This window comes from Thalassophryne amazonica, chromosome 22, assembly GCF_902500255.1.
Source record: "Thalassophryne amazonica chromosome 22, fThaAma1.1, whole genome shotgun sequence".
Lineage (NCBI taxonomy): Eukaryota > Metazoa > Chordata > Actinopteri > Batrachoidiformes > Batrachoididae > Thalassophryne > Thalassophryne amazonica.
This window is the reverse complement of record NC_047124.1, coordinates 26,781,112-26,798,033: the sequence shown is the minus strand read 5'-3', so window position 1 is coordinate 26,798,033 and position 16,922 is coordinate 26,781,112. Positions and strand designations below refer to the sequence as shown.

The 16,922-nt window shown below is 43.5% G+C and overlaps 1 protein-coding gene across 1 annotated transcript in view; it reads right to left on the bottom strand.

Annotated features, from left to right (window-relative positions):
• Positions 1–3,787: 3,787 nt before the first annotated feature.
• The window catches only part of zgc:113263 (uncharacterized protein LOC503753 homolog), a 29,958-nt gene continuing 16,823 nt past the window's right edge, over positions 3,788–16,922 (bottom strand). Inside the window, exons 16-22 of the mRNA XM_034163950.1 lie at positions 14,121–14,349; positions 13,888–14,027; positions 13,530–13,779; positions 11,457–11,587; positions 9,745–9,988; positions 5,522–5,625; positions 3,788–4,560 (exon numbers count right to left, since the gene is read on the bottom strand). Coding sequence (XP_034019841.1) covers positions 4,535–4,560; positions 5,522–5,625; positions 9,745–9,988; positions 11,457–11,587; positions 13,530–13,779; positions 13,888–14,027; positions 14,121–14,349 — 1,124 coding nt within the window. The 3' untranslated portion in view covers positions 3,788–4,534. The remainder of the gene's footprint in view (positions 4,561–5,521; positions 5,626–9,744; positions 9,989–11,456; positions 11,588–13,529; positions 13,780–13,887; positions 14,028–14,120; positions 14,350–16,922) is intronic.

The following is a 16,922-nucleotide window of genomic DNA, read 5'->3' as shown; positions in this document are numbered from 1 at the left end:
GGAGCCTGAGCTTGTGCGGGAGGTTGAGAGATACCGACTAGAGATAGTCGGGCTCACCTCCACGCACAGCTTGGGCTCTGGAACCCAACTCCTGGAGAGGGGCTGGACGCTTCATTTTTCTGGCGTCGCCCACGGGGAGAGGCGGAGAGCTGGGGTCGCATTGCTTATTGCTCCCCAGCTCAGTCGCCAAGTGTTGGAGTTCACTCCAGTGAACGAGAGGGTCGCGTCCCTACGCCTTCGGGTCGGGGACAGGTCTCTCACCATTGTCTCGGCCTATGGGCCGAGCAGCAGTGCAGAGTACCCGACCTTCCTGGAGTCCCTGGGAGGTGTACTAGATAGCGCTCCGACTGGGGACTCTATTGTTCTCCTGGGGGATTTCAACGCCCACGTGGGCGGCGACAGTGAGACCTGGATGGGGGTGATCGGGAAGCACGGCCTCCCCGATCTGAACCCGAGTGGTGTTCAGTTGTTGGACTTCTGTGCTAGTCACAGTTTGTCCATCACGAACACCATGTTCGAGCACAAGGGTGTCCATAAGTGCACGTGGCACCAGGACACCCTGAGCTGGAGGTCGATGATCGACTTTGTAGTCGTATCATCTGACCTCCGGCCACGTGTCTCGGACACTCGAGTGAAGAGAGGGGCAGAGCTGTCGACTGATCACCACCTGGTGGTGAGTTGGATCCGCTGGGAGGGTAGGAAGCCGGTAAGACCTGGCAGGCCCAAACGTATCGTGAGGGTCTGCTGGGAACGACTGGCGGAACCCTCTGTCAGCGAGGTCTTCAACTCCCACCTCCGGGAGAGCTTCTCCCAGATCCCGGGGGAGGTTGGAGACATGGAGTCCGAGTGGACCATGTTCTCCACCTCCATTGTCGATGCAGCTGCTCGTAGCTGTGGTCGCAAGGTCTCTGGTGCCTGTCGCGGCGGCAATCCCCGAACCCGGTGGTGGACACCGGAAGTAAGGGATGCCATCAAGCTGAAGAAGGAGTCCTACTTATCTTTGTTGGTAGGTGGGACCCCAGAGGCAGCTGACAGGTACCGGCAGGCCAAGCGTGCCGCAGCCCGTGCGGTCGCAGAGGCAAAAACTCGGGTCTGGGAGGAGTTCGGGGAGGCTATGGAGGAGGACTATCGGTCGGCCTCGAAGAGATTCTGGCAAACCGTCCGACGCCTCAGGAGGCAGAAGCAGCTCTCCACCAGCACTGTTTACGGTGTGGGTGGGGAGCTGTTGACCCTGACTGGGGATGTTGTCGGGCGGTGGAAGGAGTACTTCGAGGATCTCCTCAATCCCATCGTCACGTCTTCCGAAGAGGAAGCAGAGACTGGGGACTCGGAGGCGGACTCATCCATTACCCAGGCCGAACTCACCGAGGTGGTTAGAAAGCTCCTCGGTGGCAAGGCTCCTGGGGTGGATGAAATCCGTCCTGAGTACCTTAAGTCTCTGGATGTTGTAGGGCTGTCTTGGCTGACACGCCTCTGTAACACTGCGTGGCGATCGGGGACAGTGCCTCTGGATTGGCAGACCGGGGTGGTTGTCCCTCTGTTTAAGAAGGGGGACCGGAGGGTGTGTTCCAACTATAGGGGGATCACACTCCTCAGCCTCCCCGGTAAGGTCTATTCCAGAGTACTGGAGAGGAGAATTCAACCGATGGTCGAACCTTGGATTCAGGAGGAGCAGTGTGGTTTTCGTCCTGGTCGCGGCACACTGGACCAGCTCTACACGCTCCATCGGGTGCTCGAGGGTTCATGGGAGTTTGCCCAACCAGTCCACATGTGTTTTGTGGATCTGGAGAAGGCATTCGACCGTGTCCCTCGGCGCACCCTGTGGGGAGTGCTCTGGGAGTACGGGTTCCGGAGTCCTTTGCTAAGGGTTATCCGGTCCCTGTATGACCACAGCAGGAGCTTGGTTCGCATTGCCGGTAGTAAGTCAAACCTGTTTCCAGTGCACGTTGGCCTCCGCCAGGGCTGCCCTTTGTCACCGGTTCTGTTCATTATTTTTATGGACAGAATTTCTAGGTGCAGCCAGGGTGTAGAGGGGGTCTGGTTTGGGAACCACAGAATCTCATCTCTGCTGTTTGCGGACGATGTGGTTCTGTTGGCTTCGTCAAATCAGGACCTTCAGCGTGCACTGGGGCGGCTTGCAGCCGAGTGTGAAGCGTCCGGGATGAAAATCAGCACCTCCAAATCCGAGGCCATGGTTCTCAACCGGAAAAAGGTGCTTTGCCCTCTTCAGGTTGGTGGAGTGTCCTTGCCTCAAGTGGAGGAGTTTAAGTATCTCGGGGTCTTGTTCACGAGTGAGGGACGGATGGAGCGTGAGATCAATAGACGGATCGGTGCAGCATCTGCAGTGATGCGGTCGCTGTATCGGACCGTCGTGGTGAAGACAGAGCTGAGTAGGGGGGCAAAGCTCTTGATTTACCGATCGATCTACGTTCTGATCCTCACCTATGGTCATGAGATTTGGCTCATGACCGAAAGAACGAGATCGCGAGTACAAGCGGCCGAGATGAGTTTCCTCCGCAGGGTGGCTGGGCGCTCCCTTAGAGATAGGGTGAGGAGCTCGGTCACTCGGGAGGAGCTCGGAGTCGAGCTGCTGCTCCTCCACGTCGAAAGGAGTCAGTTGAGGTGGCTTGGGCATCTTTTCCGGATGCCCCCTGGACGCCTCGCTGGAGAGGTGTTCCGGGCACGTCCCACTGGGAGGAGGCCCCGGGGAAGACCCAGGACACGCTGGAGGGACTACATCTCTCGGCTGGCTTGGGAACGCCTTGGGGTTCCCCCGGAGGAGGTGTGTGTGGATCGGGAGGTCTGGGCGGCTTTGCTTGAGCTGCTGCCCCTGCGACCCGACTCCGGATAAAGCGGAAGAAAATGGATGGATGGATGGATAGAAGTTTCATGAAAAGTCATAAACATAGTTATTTTTTTATGTTTCTCTGACTGTTTGTATAATATTTCACCTGTTCTCTTTTTGTAACACTTTAAAAATCAGCAAAAGGGTTTCATATTAATCCTTAGTAGCACAGTAGTAGCATTTCTTAAAACTACAGCCAATCAACAATTTCAAACATTTTCATTCTCAGTGGCCCAAAATTAGTAAAGTTTGACTATCTTTATTTCAGAAGCATTTTGGCTGTAGACCAGTGTAACAGGAAACTCGTATAAATGTGGCCAGACTGCAGAAACTCCACTAATGAAGGAACTGGACTTTGGTGGAACCAAAGCACACAGAATATTAACCTTTGTGACTCCATAAAGCCGTTTCTCACAAACAACCAAAAATCAAAAGAAAGATTTCCCACGGTGTTAAAGACGAGTAAGTTACCCATAAGATGAAGGGACAGAACAGAAGTTGATTTTTTTAGGCTGATAGCCCATCTTATTTTCACCAAAAGTTAACTTCTCACAGAGATCTTGCTGCACATTTGAGCAGCTTTTGTCACCATCTAGTGAGCGATGTGAGCATTTCAGGGCTTCTGGTACATTTCCTACTTGAAACCCAAAATTCAAAAAAAAAAAAAAAAAAAAAAGAAAAAGAAAAAAGAAAAAGGCATTTACAAATGTTAGAAATGCATGATTTTTTTTGGCACACACAGTATTAATGTATAAATATTTAGATTTTGAGAGTTTTATGCTTCTTGATTTTTAGGATACAAACGTTTGCCGCAAAGGTGTACAAAAGGACTACATTTCTCCTGAAAAGCACAATTTACGTTTGTGAAAAAAAAACAGTAAAGGCTGAAATCCATTCTCTAATTATTTTTAAGTTGTTACATAGTCAAAGAATAACTCTTAAAGCATTTCAAACTTGATTTAATGTTCCATAAGAAAAAAAACAGTAAACATTTGAATAAAAGGTACTTAATAAGTGTAACTTAGTCAAAGTACAATGTAAAACTGCAGAATACATACTCAATGTCAATTTAAATAAATATGTTCGACATGTAAACACCAGGTTGACTTTGAGTGCAAAACAAGAAATAACATTTAGAATTCAGCCTCGACATTAATCTCTAGAACAAAAAGACAGATGTGCCAAGACAGAAACTGAACAAATAAGACCTGAAGAGAGACCAAAGAGCTAAAATCAGACATCACACTGCTAGATGCCTTCCACTTATTTCTTCAACAATGTGCTTTAACTTGCTCAAAGTTCAAGTAGAAAATAATAAAAACATTTTTTTTCTTATTTTTATTTATTTATTTATTTATTTTTTTGCAGGAGCGCTGCATTTTATGGGACTCCCACCAGGTTGGGAGCGAGGATCAATTCTCATCCCTCAAATCCCCACCGAGTGGCCGGGTATTATTATCATGGCTCTGTTTGGAATAATCACAAAGACACCGCGGCGGAAGGACACGAGCGCGCACGCATGCACGATACAACCTGATGTCGGTCTGAGTGGATGCAGGATGCTAAAGGAGCTGAAGTATCTACAGGTGCTGTACGCCACCGCTGTTTGTCCAGGAAGGCTCTTACTCCTCTGGATGTTCTTGGTCCTCATCCTTCCATCTGGTGTTGCTGCGTCCCATTTATTTGCCACTATGGTGATGAACAACTTACCAACTCTGGATGAGAAGAGAGCAAATTTTAGAACGTAACATACACCGAATACACAACTACAAACTATTACAAATTAGGAAATAAGACCTTTTCTGCTTTCTAACATTTTCAGAGTAATGAAAAATTCTAGGGACATTTCTCCAGAAGTGTCAAATGAAATAGAAATAATATATAATAGAATATATATATAAAAAGGGTTATACATGTAAAATTAGCTTTATAATAGGAAACATATGTGATCAACCTCCCAAAATACCCAGCACTCCACTCCACTAGTTACTTGCATGTGTTATACATCAGTGGTACATATCTGTGATAAATGCTGAAATAAACAAACTTGTCAACCTCTGTAAATGTAATTGCAAAAGACGACGTATTAAAAACAAGTCCAATTATCTCCCTTTGATTTTCCTTCATGCACACCTTCACATGGTGTGCTAACAATGTATAAAATTGTGATGAAATCAATCAAGTGGTCTCCGAGGAGTTGCACTTACAAAGTCAACATCACACAGTGTGATGCACTCATTAAACACAAAAGTCCAAATATCTTCTCTTGAAGACACTGGACCAGAGTTATTTTCCTTCATGCACACCTTCACATAGTGTGCTACCAATGTGAGAAATTTTGTTGAAATCCATCAAGTGGTCCAAGAGGAGTTGCGCTTACAAGACTCATGGACAGACACAAACAGAGGGATGGGGAAATTCCTATATACGTCCTACCAAATTTTTGTTTGCAAGGGGTTTAATAATATCCCAATATGAGCATCATCACTCTGAATACAACACATACTTAAGATAGTTCTTATGACACATTGGTAAATGAAGTAAGTAAGAGCAAGAACAGCACTCACTGGAATGGACACCTTTGACAAGGTGCCCACCCAAAATCCAGCCGTTTGCAATATTTAAAATTTATTTCTAAATGCCCAAAATCTGGGGGGAAGGGGAAGCTCTTCTTACCCACATCATCGGTGGACTCCTCAGCCAGTGTGTCAGGATTGATGTACTTGCTACCAAAGATGTGCAAAAGCTGGTCAAAGAACTTGCACTCCTGCTTTTCTCCTCTACAAACAAACAATAGAACTCATTAGAGAAAACAAGTATGTGTGAATAAAAATAAAATCCCACGTGGTGCATTCCAGATACTTCAAAGTTTATTAAAAAACATATTTAATGGATAAAAATGCCAGCACGATTCAGTTCCATGTCCTTGTTGATCAGTGACTAGAACAGTGTGGTTTTACATCCAACAAAAATATCGACCGCATCCTGGGTCTCTGGGACATCCTGAAAATTTGTGGGCACCCCTACAAGTTGTGAGACAAGATAATCGTCCAATACACAGGGACTGTGAGTGCTGCAAAGAGCAGAAGCAGAGTCTTTGACGTCCTCTCTGTGAATTCTGCCATTCTTAAGGGATGCGTTCTGGCGCCGACTCTTATAAATGCTCGCATGGACTGTGTGTTGGGTCCGCTCATGGAGTCCAGGAAGTTGGGTAACTTTGTCAGTGATTAAAGGTTTACTGACCTTGACTTCACCGGATGATGCTGTGATCTTTGCAGAATCGATGGATGCCCTGACTGTGGAACCCGAGAAGCTGAGTGAGGAGCCGGAGTGTCTGTGTTTGCAGCTGTCCCGGATCAATACCAAGATTCTTCGGGCTTTCAATGACTTCCTGGATTCAGCCTTAGCAACATGAGCAGTGACGGTCATGAGTGAGTCCTTGGCTGATAAGACTGGGCAATGCCTGGGAAAACCTTATGGAGTCGTGTGGTGGCTGAACAGAGGTGTTGGGTGATGCTGATACATCTGCAGAACAAAGATCCAAATCTTTAGGGTCCTGGTGCTTCTTGAGTGATCTAAGCCGACGACTTGATGCCGTTGGTGCTGGGTGTTCTTGAGTACCACTGGAATGGCTTTGTGTCAAATGAACGGCTACTTGGGGAAACATGGACAAGGCAACCTACTTGAACTGTAAAGAAACATCAGCTACAACATTACGGCATCATGTGGCGTTCTTCCTTCAGCTTTATCCAGTGTACAGCTGCTTCAGTGTTGAGGACCCCAGCAAGTGGAAAAGGCCAAGGTGATACCCACATATCACCTGGCTGTGGCAGATAGATGGTGACTTTCAGGAGATGGGAATGGTCTGGATGACTGCCAACCAGAATCAAGGGCAGTTTGACCTAGTTGGTCTATGGCGAATGCAGAAACATTTATTCATGCCGTTTCATTTTGATTATCGTCGCATCTTATTTTCTGGTTTGACACATGAAAGCGTCAGAGGTCTTTAAATATCAAATGTCTTTTTTAGTTTTAGTCAACTAAAAGTCTGTTAACTTTAGTCTAGTTTAGTCTAAAGAGAACTCAATGTATTTTAGTATCGTTTCAGTCTAGAAATTTCAGCCTTTTTGATAAAAACAAAAACAAAACAGATTTCTGATTACATTTCAGTCAATACAGTGTTTCACACATCTGAAATAACAAATGTTATCACTACCTGACAAAACACACTTGTTAAATTATTGAAGGCTTGTGGTGTTTTTCTCAATATTCTAAATCCGCAAGGCTTCCCGTCAGATAGACATTTGTTTTTTTGTAAATCCACAACGCAGTAGGGATGCAGGTCTTTTGAAATTAAACATCTGTTGGATCTAGTTATTTTATTTGCACATTCAGAACTGGCTGGAAATTTGTTAAAGCAAAGCAGAAAAAAATAAAATAATTTAAGATTTGTAATTTTTTTATCTAATGTAAAAGCCACAATTTGAGCCAATTTAATTTACATATGATGCACACTTCATATTTCATGATTTTGTTATATTTCATTGTTTCATTTCTTATATATTAGACATGAATTATGTTAAAAACAAATTGATATTAGATGGATGTAGTGTTTGCTGCTGTGTTCAAAAATCTACACACAGTATCTTTAATCTGAGCCTCAGAGAGCTGATCAGACACTTTAACACTGGGAAACAGTGTAAATGTAAACTAACATATACTAGAGGTGGAACAAAGTCACCATCAAGTCACTCTCAAGTCAAGAATCAGCATGTCCCAAGTCAAGTCTCAAGTCATAATGACCACCAATTGTTTGCAAGCTAACTTGAGACTTGACTTGGGACTTACAGATTGATGACTTGACAGTGACTTCGTCCCACCTCTGACATATAGTAACTTTAATGTGATGTCAACGTAGTGTCGTCATCGTCTCGTTTTTGTCATGAAAGAAAAAATGGTTGTTGAAGAATACATTTCGTCTCGTCTGACAAAATTAACACTCAAGATCCAAGACTTAACCATCATGTGTCTAGCATAGTTTTAGGCAGAATTGGAACTTTTAGGTGTCCAAAACTTTAGGCTCCGACCAGAATTGTGCACACCCAACCCACGGGGGGTGGCCTCCATGAAAAGTACCCATGAGTACATGAACCGTTTTAAAGACGGAGCGCATTTCCCCACTTCCAAAATATCACAAAAACCACCAAAAAATAAGTAAAAGCACTTTTACAGTGCATTTTTACACTTTTACATCATTTTTACAGCCATTTTTCTTGAGAAATGTCAAGAACAAGAACATTTCCAAGTCACTGAATATTTCCTAGGCTTCATTTATATCAATCATTCAGAAATACAAACAGTGTGGTACTTTGTGGTAAATCTGTGTCAGGTAGGTAGTTCTCAAAAACTACATGACCATGCTGGAAGAAGACAAGTGAGGGAAGCCACCAAGACACAACACGGATAAAGTTTCGTTTCTGTAGGTTTGAATGGAAAAACTGGGAAGAGTGCAACATTTTTATTTTTATCTTCATTTTACACATCGCATGGCACCACAGAAAAACACCTCCGTGTTGATAACCATTCGTAAGATTCAGGCGGTTTTCGATGGCTTTCAGTCGAGTGAGTATCCGAGAAATTGTTTAACAGCTGGGCATGTTCAAACTTGTCCTGTGAGACTTCCAACGGAGGTGTTTTGCTGTGGCGCCGTGCCATGAGCGGCTGGGTGCCGACACGCGAATCCGTCCGAACGTCTTTCATTACAAAATCTCCTTTAACAGTGGAATGTCCGGATAAACTGCTGATCCCGACCTCTTCTGAAACTTCTCTGCGCTCTCACGACGTCCTGGGTCAACAGAGGCTTAAATTTGGAAGTTTTCAGCTCGAAACAGGCTGACGACGGTGGCTCGGGGCGCGGCGCACCGTCCCGCGTCGTGGGCTGTCCTTAAAGCGATAGTAACACTCCTTAATCTCTCATCAGCCGTTAAAATTTTCACCGAAAATCGTCTGAATTTCTCAAATGGTGTCCACTTGGATGTGCCTTACAGTTTCTGAAAAGATTTTGATCAAGCAAAGCGCCAGTCTCTCAGGAAGTTCTCAGACAAAGGAATTCCGACGGGAGGGGTGGACCAGTGCTCACTCAAAGCCTGCCCACAGGCAAATGACACAACCGACAGGCGTGAAAAAAACTCACGCATGCGCACGAGGGTTCAAGCTTGTCTGACGCAATCACACGTGATTCAAATCCATTTAGTTTTTGAAAAAAATAATAAGGTCGGATACTTTTCTAATAGATCTCGTATAGCTGCAGCCTAATAACTTGACAAATACATAAAATCAGCAGCTGTATTTTTATTCTGACTTGAGTTCATTTCCTGTTTTTTTTCTCCTCCTCAGTCACTTTTTGTACTTGAACATAAAACAACTACATTAAGCTCAAGATCTAAAATAAATACTTTTGGAAAATAACAGGCTATTAAAGTTCAGAGTTCTCACCTGCTTTATGTGATTTCTGCTTCTGAAGATTGCTGCAGAGTTTCTCCACATCCGATTTTTTTGTAAACACAAGTGTGTGTGATTTTTATTCAGTTCATTCATATATTCTAATTTTTAAAAGGAATTTTGACTGTTTATTTCATGTCATAAATTCAGTATAACTGTCACCGACATGCGCACACGGTGTGAACAGGACGTATCGTCAGAACCGTGAAGGGAGAAATAAAGGCAGCGCCACAGTTTTGTTTGTTTTCTTAACATGCTGCTTCACCCTCTGCTCTGCACGCTCTCTCTGCACTGACTAGAGCGGCTCATACCCCTCCCCCTCCCTCCTTGCAGCCATGGATGGCTCGCTGCCTAAAACCCTGGTGTCTAGATACCAGCCATTATGAAGTAATTCTTACTTTCTGCCTTCCAGGAAGTGGCGGAAGTTGGTTCTCAGCCTCTTAATCCTGGTCTGACACTGTTCAGGGGTGCGCAGGAAGCCCTGGTTGACCATAGCCTCTGAGATCTGGGAGAAGATGTGTTTGTTCTTGGCACAACTCTTCAAGTTCTCCTGGATCTCTTCACTGCCCCAAATGTCCAGGAGGAGCTTGGTCTCTCCATCACTCCAGGTCACCTTGGAGTTGTCCGCTGCCCAATGGTTACCTGAGGGAACTAACAGAGTGAAGCTTCTGGAATAATAAAAATTGAATCCACACAAAGCATGTAGGGTAATGATTAGTAAAAGCCAGTGAGATTCTGTCCTTTTATTTTAGGTAATGTAAATCTATTAAAGTCAACTCTAAGAGTAAGACCTTGTTCTACAAGAGTGCGCTCATTTACTCAAATGTGCTTAAACATGACTGAGCTGAAAACCAAAACTATGACTATTTTTTTCTGCAAATAATAACATTATGTTGGCAGAGACAGAGGGAGAAGGTGGCAGTAATGTACCACTAAGCTGGATGCTATCTTCCATAAAACAAGAAGAAGAAAGATCTAAATGAGGAGAATGTGCTGGGTCTTAGTGAATGAGTGAAATGAATAAATCATGATCTCAAACTGAAAGATTATGATGTTTATTATAATAGAGGGCATAATGTTCACACTACTTGATGCTTCACTTGTTTGTACTTTGTGGGACAGCCAGAGATGCAATAAGGAGGACGGCTAGGCTAAGGTAAGGATAAGTTAACTATAATGTTTTAATACTGCATAAACAATTAAAAGGTTTATTTACATTTAGTGAGGTAAAGATGTTTAGCTTCTTAATGCTTGCATCTGTTCAGTGGTGACAGAAAGTAGTGTTTGCGGTTTTTTTTTTTTTTTTCATGACACAATTTTGAACATATGAGACTAATCCTCATATAGTCAAAATACAGTGCAACATATTGTCCTGAAAATAGGGTTCATGAAATAGATTGTAGGATTTTCAGATTTTTATAATGTTAGTCATACTTCACCTGTGGCCAAGAGGTTAGTGCATTAAGTTTCAGTGCTGAAGCTTCCTGGTTTAAACTCTACCCCTGCCACATTTCGTCATGTAATGTGAAGGGCATCAGGTGTAAAAGTTGTGCCAAATCAACATTGCTGTGGCAACTCAGAGTGAAAACAAGGGAGCAGCCGAAGGGACTTACTTACTTACTAGTTATACTTCACCTCATTTTTCTCACACAAATCAGTATGAGAACAATTTTTGTAAACCAAGCAGACAAAGAAAGCCTGTTTTGTGGATAAATCTCTAGACAGAGGCCTTAAGGTAAAACATAAACTCTTTCGGCTGCTCCCTTGTTTATACTCAGGGTCGCCACAGCAAGTCCAAGGGGGATCTGCATGTTACCTTAAAGTAATGTATGTTAAATTTAGTTCAGCGTTTAACATGAACAATGTGATGCATCATTCATCGCGGTGAGCCTTTAGAATCTTTGCATTAAAACCCAAAACATTTCCCCACTACATTTCCCATAATACTTCTCCCCATTCTTGGAATGCATTTCAAAAAATCAGGATGAACCGTGTAGTTTATGTGTTTAAAACCCTGACAACTCACAGACATCACACTTTTTCTGCTGCATATTCAGTCTTAATGTGTCACCTATACAACAGTAAAACAAATAAAGCTGTGATGTTTCACCTTGGTGCTGCACTGGCATCATTGAGGAGTCGGACATTTCGTCTGCGACAAACGCGTCTGCAACTGATCCGGCCACAGCCAACCCCTTCCTAAAGATTCCTTCCATCTCTCTGAAGAATCTAAAATCCTCCCTGAAGGAAAAAAAAACAAAAAAAAACAAAAAACAGTCAGTCTGAAGCAAACATCATCACACCAAACATTCTAAACCTTGTAATCATCACAGGCAGCAATTTCCACAACTTCAATATCCATAATTTATTTATTTTGGCTACTCCCTTTTTGCTCAAGGTCGCTTTAGCAGATCCGGTATGGATCCTTAAGTTTTCGTATGACCTTAGTGATGCAGATCCACATGTACAAGGAGAGAAACATAATGTTTGAAATCTAACACCCAACAATTCTTGTATTTCATAAATAGCATCCATAACCATCTGAACATTCATGCATAATTGCCTGCAGTAGCAAATCAATGCCTTTGCGGAGACCATCATGTTGATACAGGAACCCAAAAGGGACATACTTTGAAGTGTGGCTAGAAAAATAAAGAACAAAGAAGAAGAATCACTGGCTGCTCCCCTGCACACCGTCTACTGTTTGCTAATGCAGGCTAACGAGTTTGAAAAACATAACTTTTTTTGTAAAATGGCGACCCGTGCATACATGTGGCTTATCACACGAGTAGGGAAAAGTGCCTTGACACTTGCACGAATTTGATCTGCGTACTTGCATGCAATCTGCCACGCAAGAGAGTAAATTCATTGTAAACTGCGCGCGGCTTCGTGCAAGTGCGCACAGAAAATTTCTAAATCTCTGCCACGCATTCATTATGTGAACATCACGTGAACATTGCACAAACAATTCAAAACACAGAGTGAGTGCGTCAGCGCACCGCATCACAGCGCAGCTCATCTGAACGATTATAACAAGATGATAAATCTATAATAAACATAATTTTACAGCTGCTCATGAGAAAGAATGAACATGCAACTGTTTTACCAAGCTGTTGCAATATAAACATTACAAATAATTACCTTTGAAACTATTCCAAATGTGTTCTCGACTTCATGAAGTGCAGGGGAGGGAGGGAGAGAGAGAGAGAGCGCTGCTGCCAAAAGCAGTCCTCGGTGATTCCGGAAGAGATCAGAGGTGTTTTCATCGGCCAAACTCAGAGAAAATAATTAATCCGCTACAAAATAATTATTTTATATATGAAGCGTCTAAGCGGCACAAAGCGTGGCATCCAGCTGGGAACACAGCAGGTGGCACTGTCACGATGAAGTGCGCAAGAGCGCGGAGCCAAAATGCATGCAAGTATCAAGGCACCTTAAGTGATCATGAATCCCCGTTACCATAGATCTGAAAATATGACGGAAAACAAACTTGTGACTGGCTTCAGCACAATGCAATCTGCAACCTCACCACCAGATGACGCTAAATTCATCACACTCTTGCTTTAAGGTAACATATCGATGTGCTTCAACGCCTCTTTATCAGGTTTCCCTCTGGTTATGAATTTGCATTTTCATCTGTTTTTCAGATCCACCTAAAGTCCAGCCGTGCAGCTTTGTGCACACCTGAATGCATCAGATTTCAGATGTTAAGCAGACTAGGTCCTGATTAGTACTTGGCAAAGAGACCACTTCGGAACACTAGGAGCTGCATGTACAACTGGAGCTGAGTCAGGAAGGGGATCCTGGGTCAACCTTGTGCTGGATTTCAGTGGGGATCTCTACTGGATCCTCTGTGGTGAACCAGAGCAACTAACAAAGTTTAAATAAATAAGCGAGATTCACCTAAAATTTTAACAGTACTGAGCCCAGGATACGTATGTCCAACATTTGAACAGATTCAGCATTTTGTATTACATTTTCTCCAATGTAAATTTTAATAAATCCTACTGTAACTTATTGTGGAAGGAAGCACTAATAAAAAAACAGAGGCAGGATATTTCCTCGTACACACACACACACACACACACACACACACACACACACACACACACACACACACACACACACACACACACACACACACACACACACACACAAATAATAAAAAAATAATCAAACTGACTTTTCGTGGAGGAAGCCGAATTTAAGGCGTTTTATGCGGGTGTAGCACTGCTCCGACGTCCTGCTGAATCCGTGGGCGCTCATCTTTTCGGCGATGTACTGAAAAACGTGGCGGTTTCTCAGGCAGCCTTTCAGCGTAAGCTGGACGTCGTCTTCACCCCAGATTTCCAGCAGAACCCGAGTCTCGTGATCCGACCAGGGCATCTTCCGGCTCAGGTCGGCCTGCAGGGAGCTGGTCGAGGCCTGCTCATCTAAAAGGAGAAAGGCAGCTGGATTTCTGGGAGTTGACCTTTGAACTATAGGCTGTAACTAAAACAAATGCAACTATTTAGGCCGATTAGAACATTTAGCAAACGTACACATGTCAATATCGTTGTCCATTAAAGGTTGAAGAGAGGAGTCTGTAGAAAAGTTCTCCACGTCGGCGTAGAGGGAGAGGTCGCTGAGCACTGGAGCCAAGAGGTGGAAGTATCGAAATGCAGCGGGTCGTCCTCCACTTCTGCAAGAATCCGTTACTGATGAGTGAGATTCCGAAGCCTCTTTAACGAAGAGTTGACTTAAAAACACCCACAAATCACAAGGACACACCTACCTCTGGTTGTTGCAAAAACGTCTGTAGGTTTTCTTCAACCCTTGGATGCGGGTGTGGCACTGCTCCGCCGTCCTCCTGTACCCTGCGGTGGATAACTTCTCTGCTATGTCGGCGAATATGTGGCTGTTGCGGATGCAAGTCTTCAGGCTGTGCTGGATATCATCTGCGGCCCACACCTCAATGAGCGCCACCGTCTCCTGCTCCGTCCACGGTGTGAACACCACGGTACCTGCACCTGCGTCAGGTGGACAACCGTGGCAACGTGTCATCAACACCTCAGTCTATAATGTTACAAATACACTCTTAAAACAAAAGGTGAGGTAAACTTAATAGATTTTGTGAGCCGACTCATCTTAAAGTGCAGACTATTCTAAATAAATAAAGAATTATGAAAATATTGATGTATTTCGTTTTATTTTTGGTGCTATATGCCGAAAGAAATTAAATCATAAACATGGGGAAATCAGCATGATTTCACCTGCCTCTGATAAGCACTCAGAAACCTCAAACTGTGAGGAATATGAATTTTGGTGACATCATCTCAGGTCACGCCCCTAAAATTAATGTGAGACAATGTAATTTTTTACAGTGTTAAATCAGTGGGGGGTTTTATTGTGCAAAAAAAACAACAAATAAACAACAAATAAAATTAAAAGCATCAATTCAACAACAGGTAGTTGCATAAAAAAAAACACCCTGCAGATTGAGAAATGCTGGTAAACATACAGAATACAAACAATCTGCAGCATGCATAATTATATAACGCCTAAATAGATCCTTGTCATTTGATTGGTGGTTTGTATGTCACGTGACACGGATTATTCGTACCATTTGCCATTGTGTTCGATTTACCGTGCAATTTTGGTACTATATGTTTTGTGGTATTGCACGCCTCAACCACTGGGTGTGGTCACACTAGCGGTGACGGCGCTTAGCTAAAAAACAGACATGGCAGGATTTGTTTTGGTGACAGATGACGATTTGGACTTATTATCAGTACGCCGTAAGCAGTCTGGAGGCATCTGCAGTATTCGCTGGGAAGTCTGTAGCTGAAGTAGAAGTGCTGTCAGATGAAAAGCTCGACAAATTTCTGTTGTGATTTTTTGCTGGACGAAGAAAAGCAGACAGCAGTCTGTACATGAACAAGTCAATACACGGCATCAGCTACGGACTACATTGTCAGGATTGTTTTTGAACGATCTGACTGTATTTGCTAGTTGACTGAGAACAACTTTGAAACTATTCCAAATGTGTTCTCGACTTTATGAAGTGCAGGGGAGGGAGGGAGAGAGAGAGAGAGAGAGCGCTGCTGCCAAAAGCAGTCCTCGGTGATTCCGGAAGAGATCAGAGGTGTTTTCATCGGCCAAACTCAGAGAAAATAATTAATCCGCTACAAAATAATTATTTTATATATGAAGCGTCTAAGCGGCACAAAGCGTGGCATCCAGCTGGGAACACAGCAGGTGGCACTGTCATGATGAAGTGCGCAAGAGCGCGGAGCCAAAATGCATGCAAGTATCAAGGCACCTTAAGTGATCATGAATCCCCGTTACCATAGATCTGAAAATATGACGGAAAACAAACTTGTGACTGGCTTCAGCACAATGCAATCTGCAACCTCACCACCAGATGACGCTAAATTCATCACACTCTTGCTTTAAGGTAACATATCGATGTGCTTCAACGCCTCTTTATCAGGTTTCCCTCTGGTGATGAATTTGCATTTTCATCTGTTTTTCAGATCCACCTAAAGTCCAGCCGTGCAGGATCTGACTGTATTTGCTAGTTGACTGAGAACAATTTTGGATCGGCGTGGATCGCTATTTAAAGTTTGGAACCTCTTGACCACAAAGGACCAGTGACCCGCACCAAAATGTAAGTCCCTTTTCTCTTGTTTATGAATGAATAAAATATCAAATGACAAGGATCTATTTTAAGCGTTATATAAAACAAATAATGAATGCTTGTTCATTCGTGTAATGGAAAGAATATATCATTCAGCGAAAGATGGAATGTTCATTCAACTTGGCTCTGCCCCGTCTGCTGTCTGTCGTGTTGTGGAGCTTTGCAAAGCGTTTCTGTGCAGAAACAGATACATGCTCTCTTTGTTTGCAAATTATCTTTTTTTTTCATTTTACAAGGCATTTTTTTGAAGCAACTACCTGCTGTTGAACTGATGAAGAAGTTAGCAATTGTGTTTTTTTTTGCTTTTGCCTTAATTTGGAAGTGTTGTGGCCATTAACAGCCACCATAGTCATGCTTAATCCTCAAGCAAACAAGCTATTTTAGCGACTAATATGGTAGGATAATTACAGCATCAAATACAGAAGAACCGGTGATGAGCAAATATGCCAATACTTTAACACAAATCTCAATGAACCCATCAGTCATCCTTTGTGATGATCATGAGCTATTTCCATCCTCACTCCAAGCATCAAGAATCAGTCTCAGTGTTTGTTGCAGCTGTAAATCTTGCTATTCCAGGTCTGTTCTTCTTGGGACTCCAGCAAGGACGGTTACATTCCTCCCCTTTCATCTCCTCCTGTCTGTTCTTTATTTCTGCTCCGACCTTCAAAGTCCCAGCTTTACCAGACTGTGTATTCTTCAAATTAAGATTTGGATTAACCATGGAATTGATCAGATGATTTCTCAACACTATTGACACCATTTTTTTTTCGACAAGGAAATCAGGGCTGGGGAACCCTGTGTGCCCTGATGGAACCTACCCAGCCGGCTATGCTCTTGACGCCTGAGAGAATGGAGTGTGACATGCTTGGCTCCACTCTCTGTGGAAGACGTTGA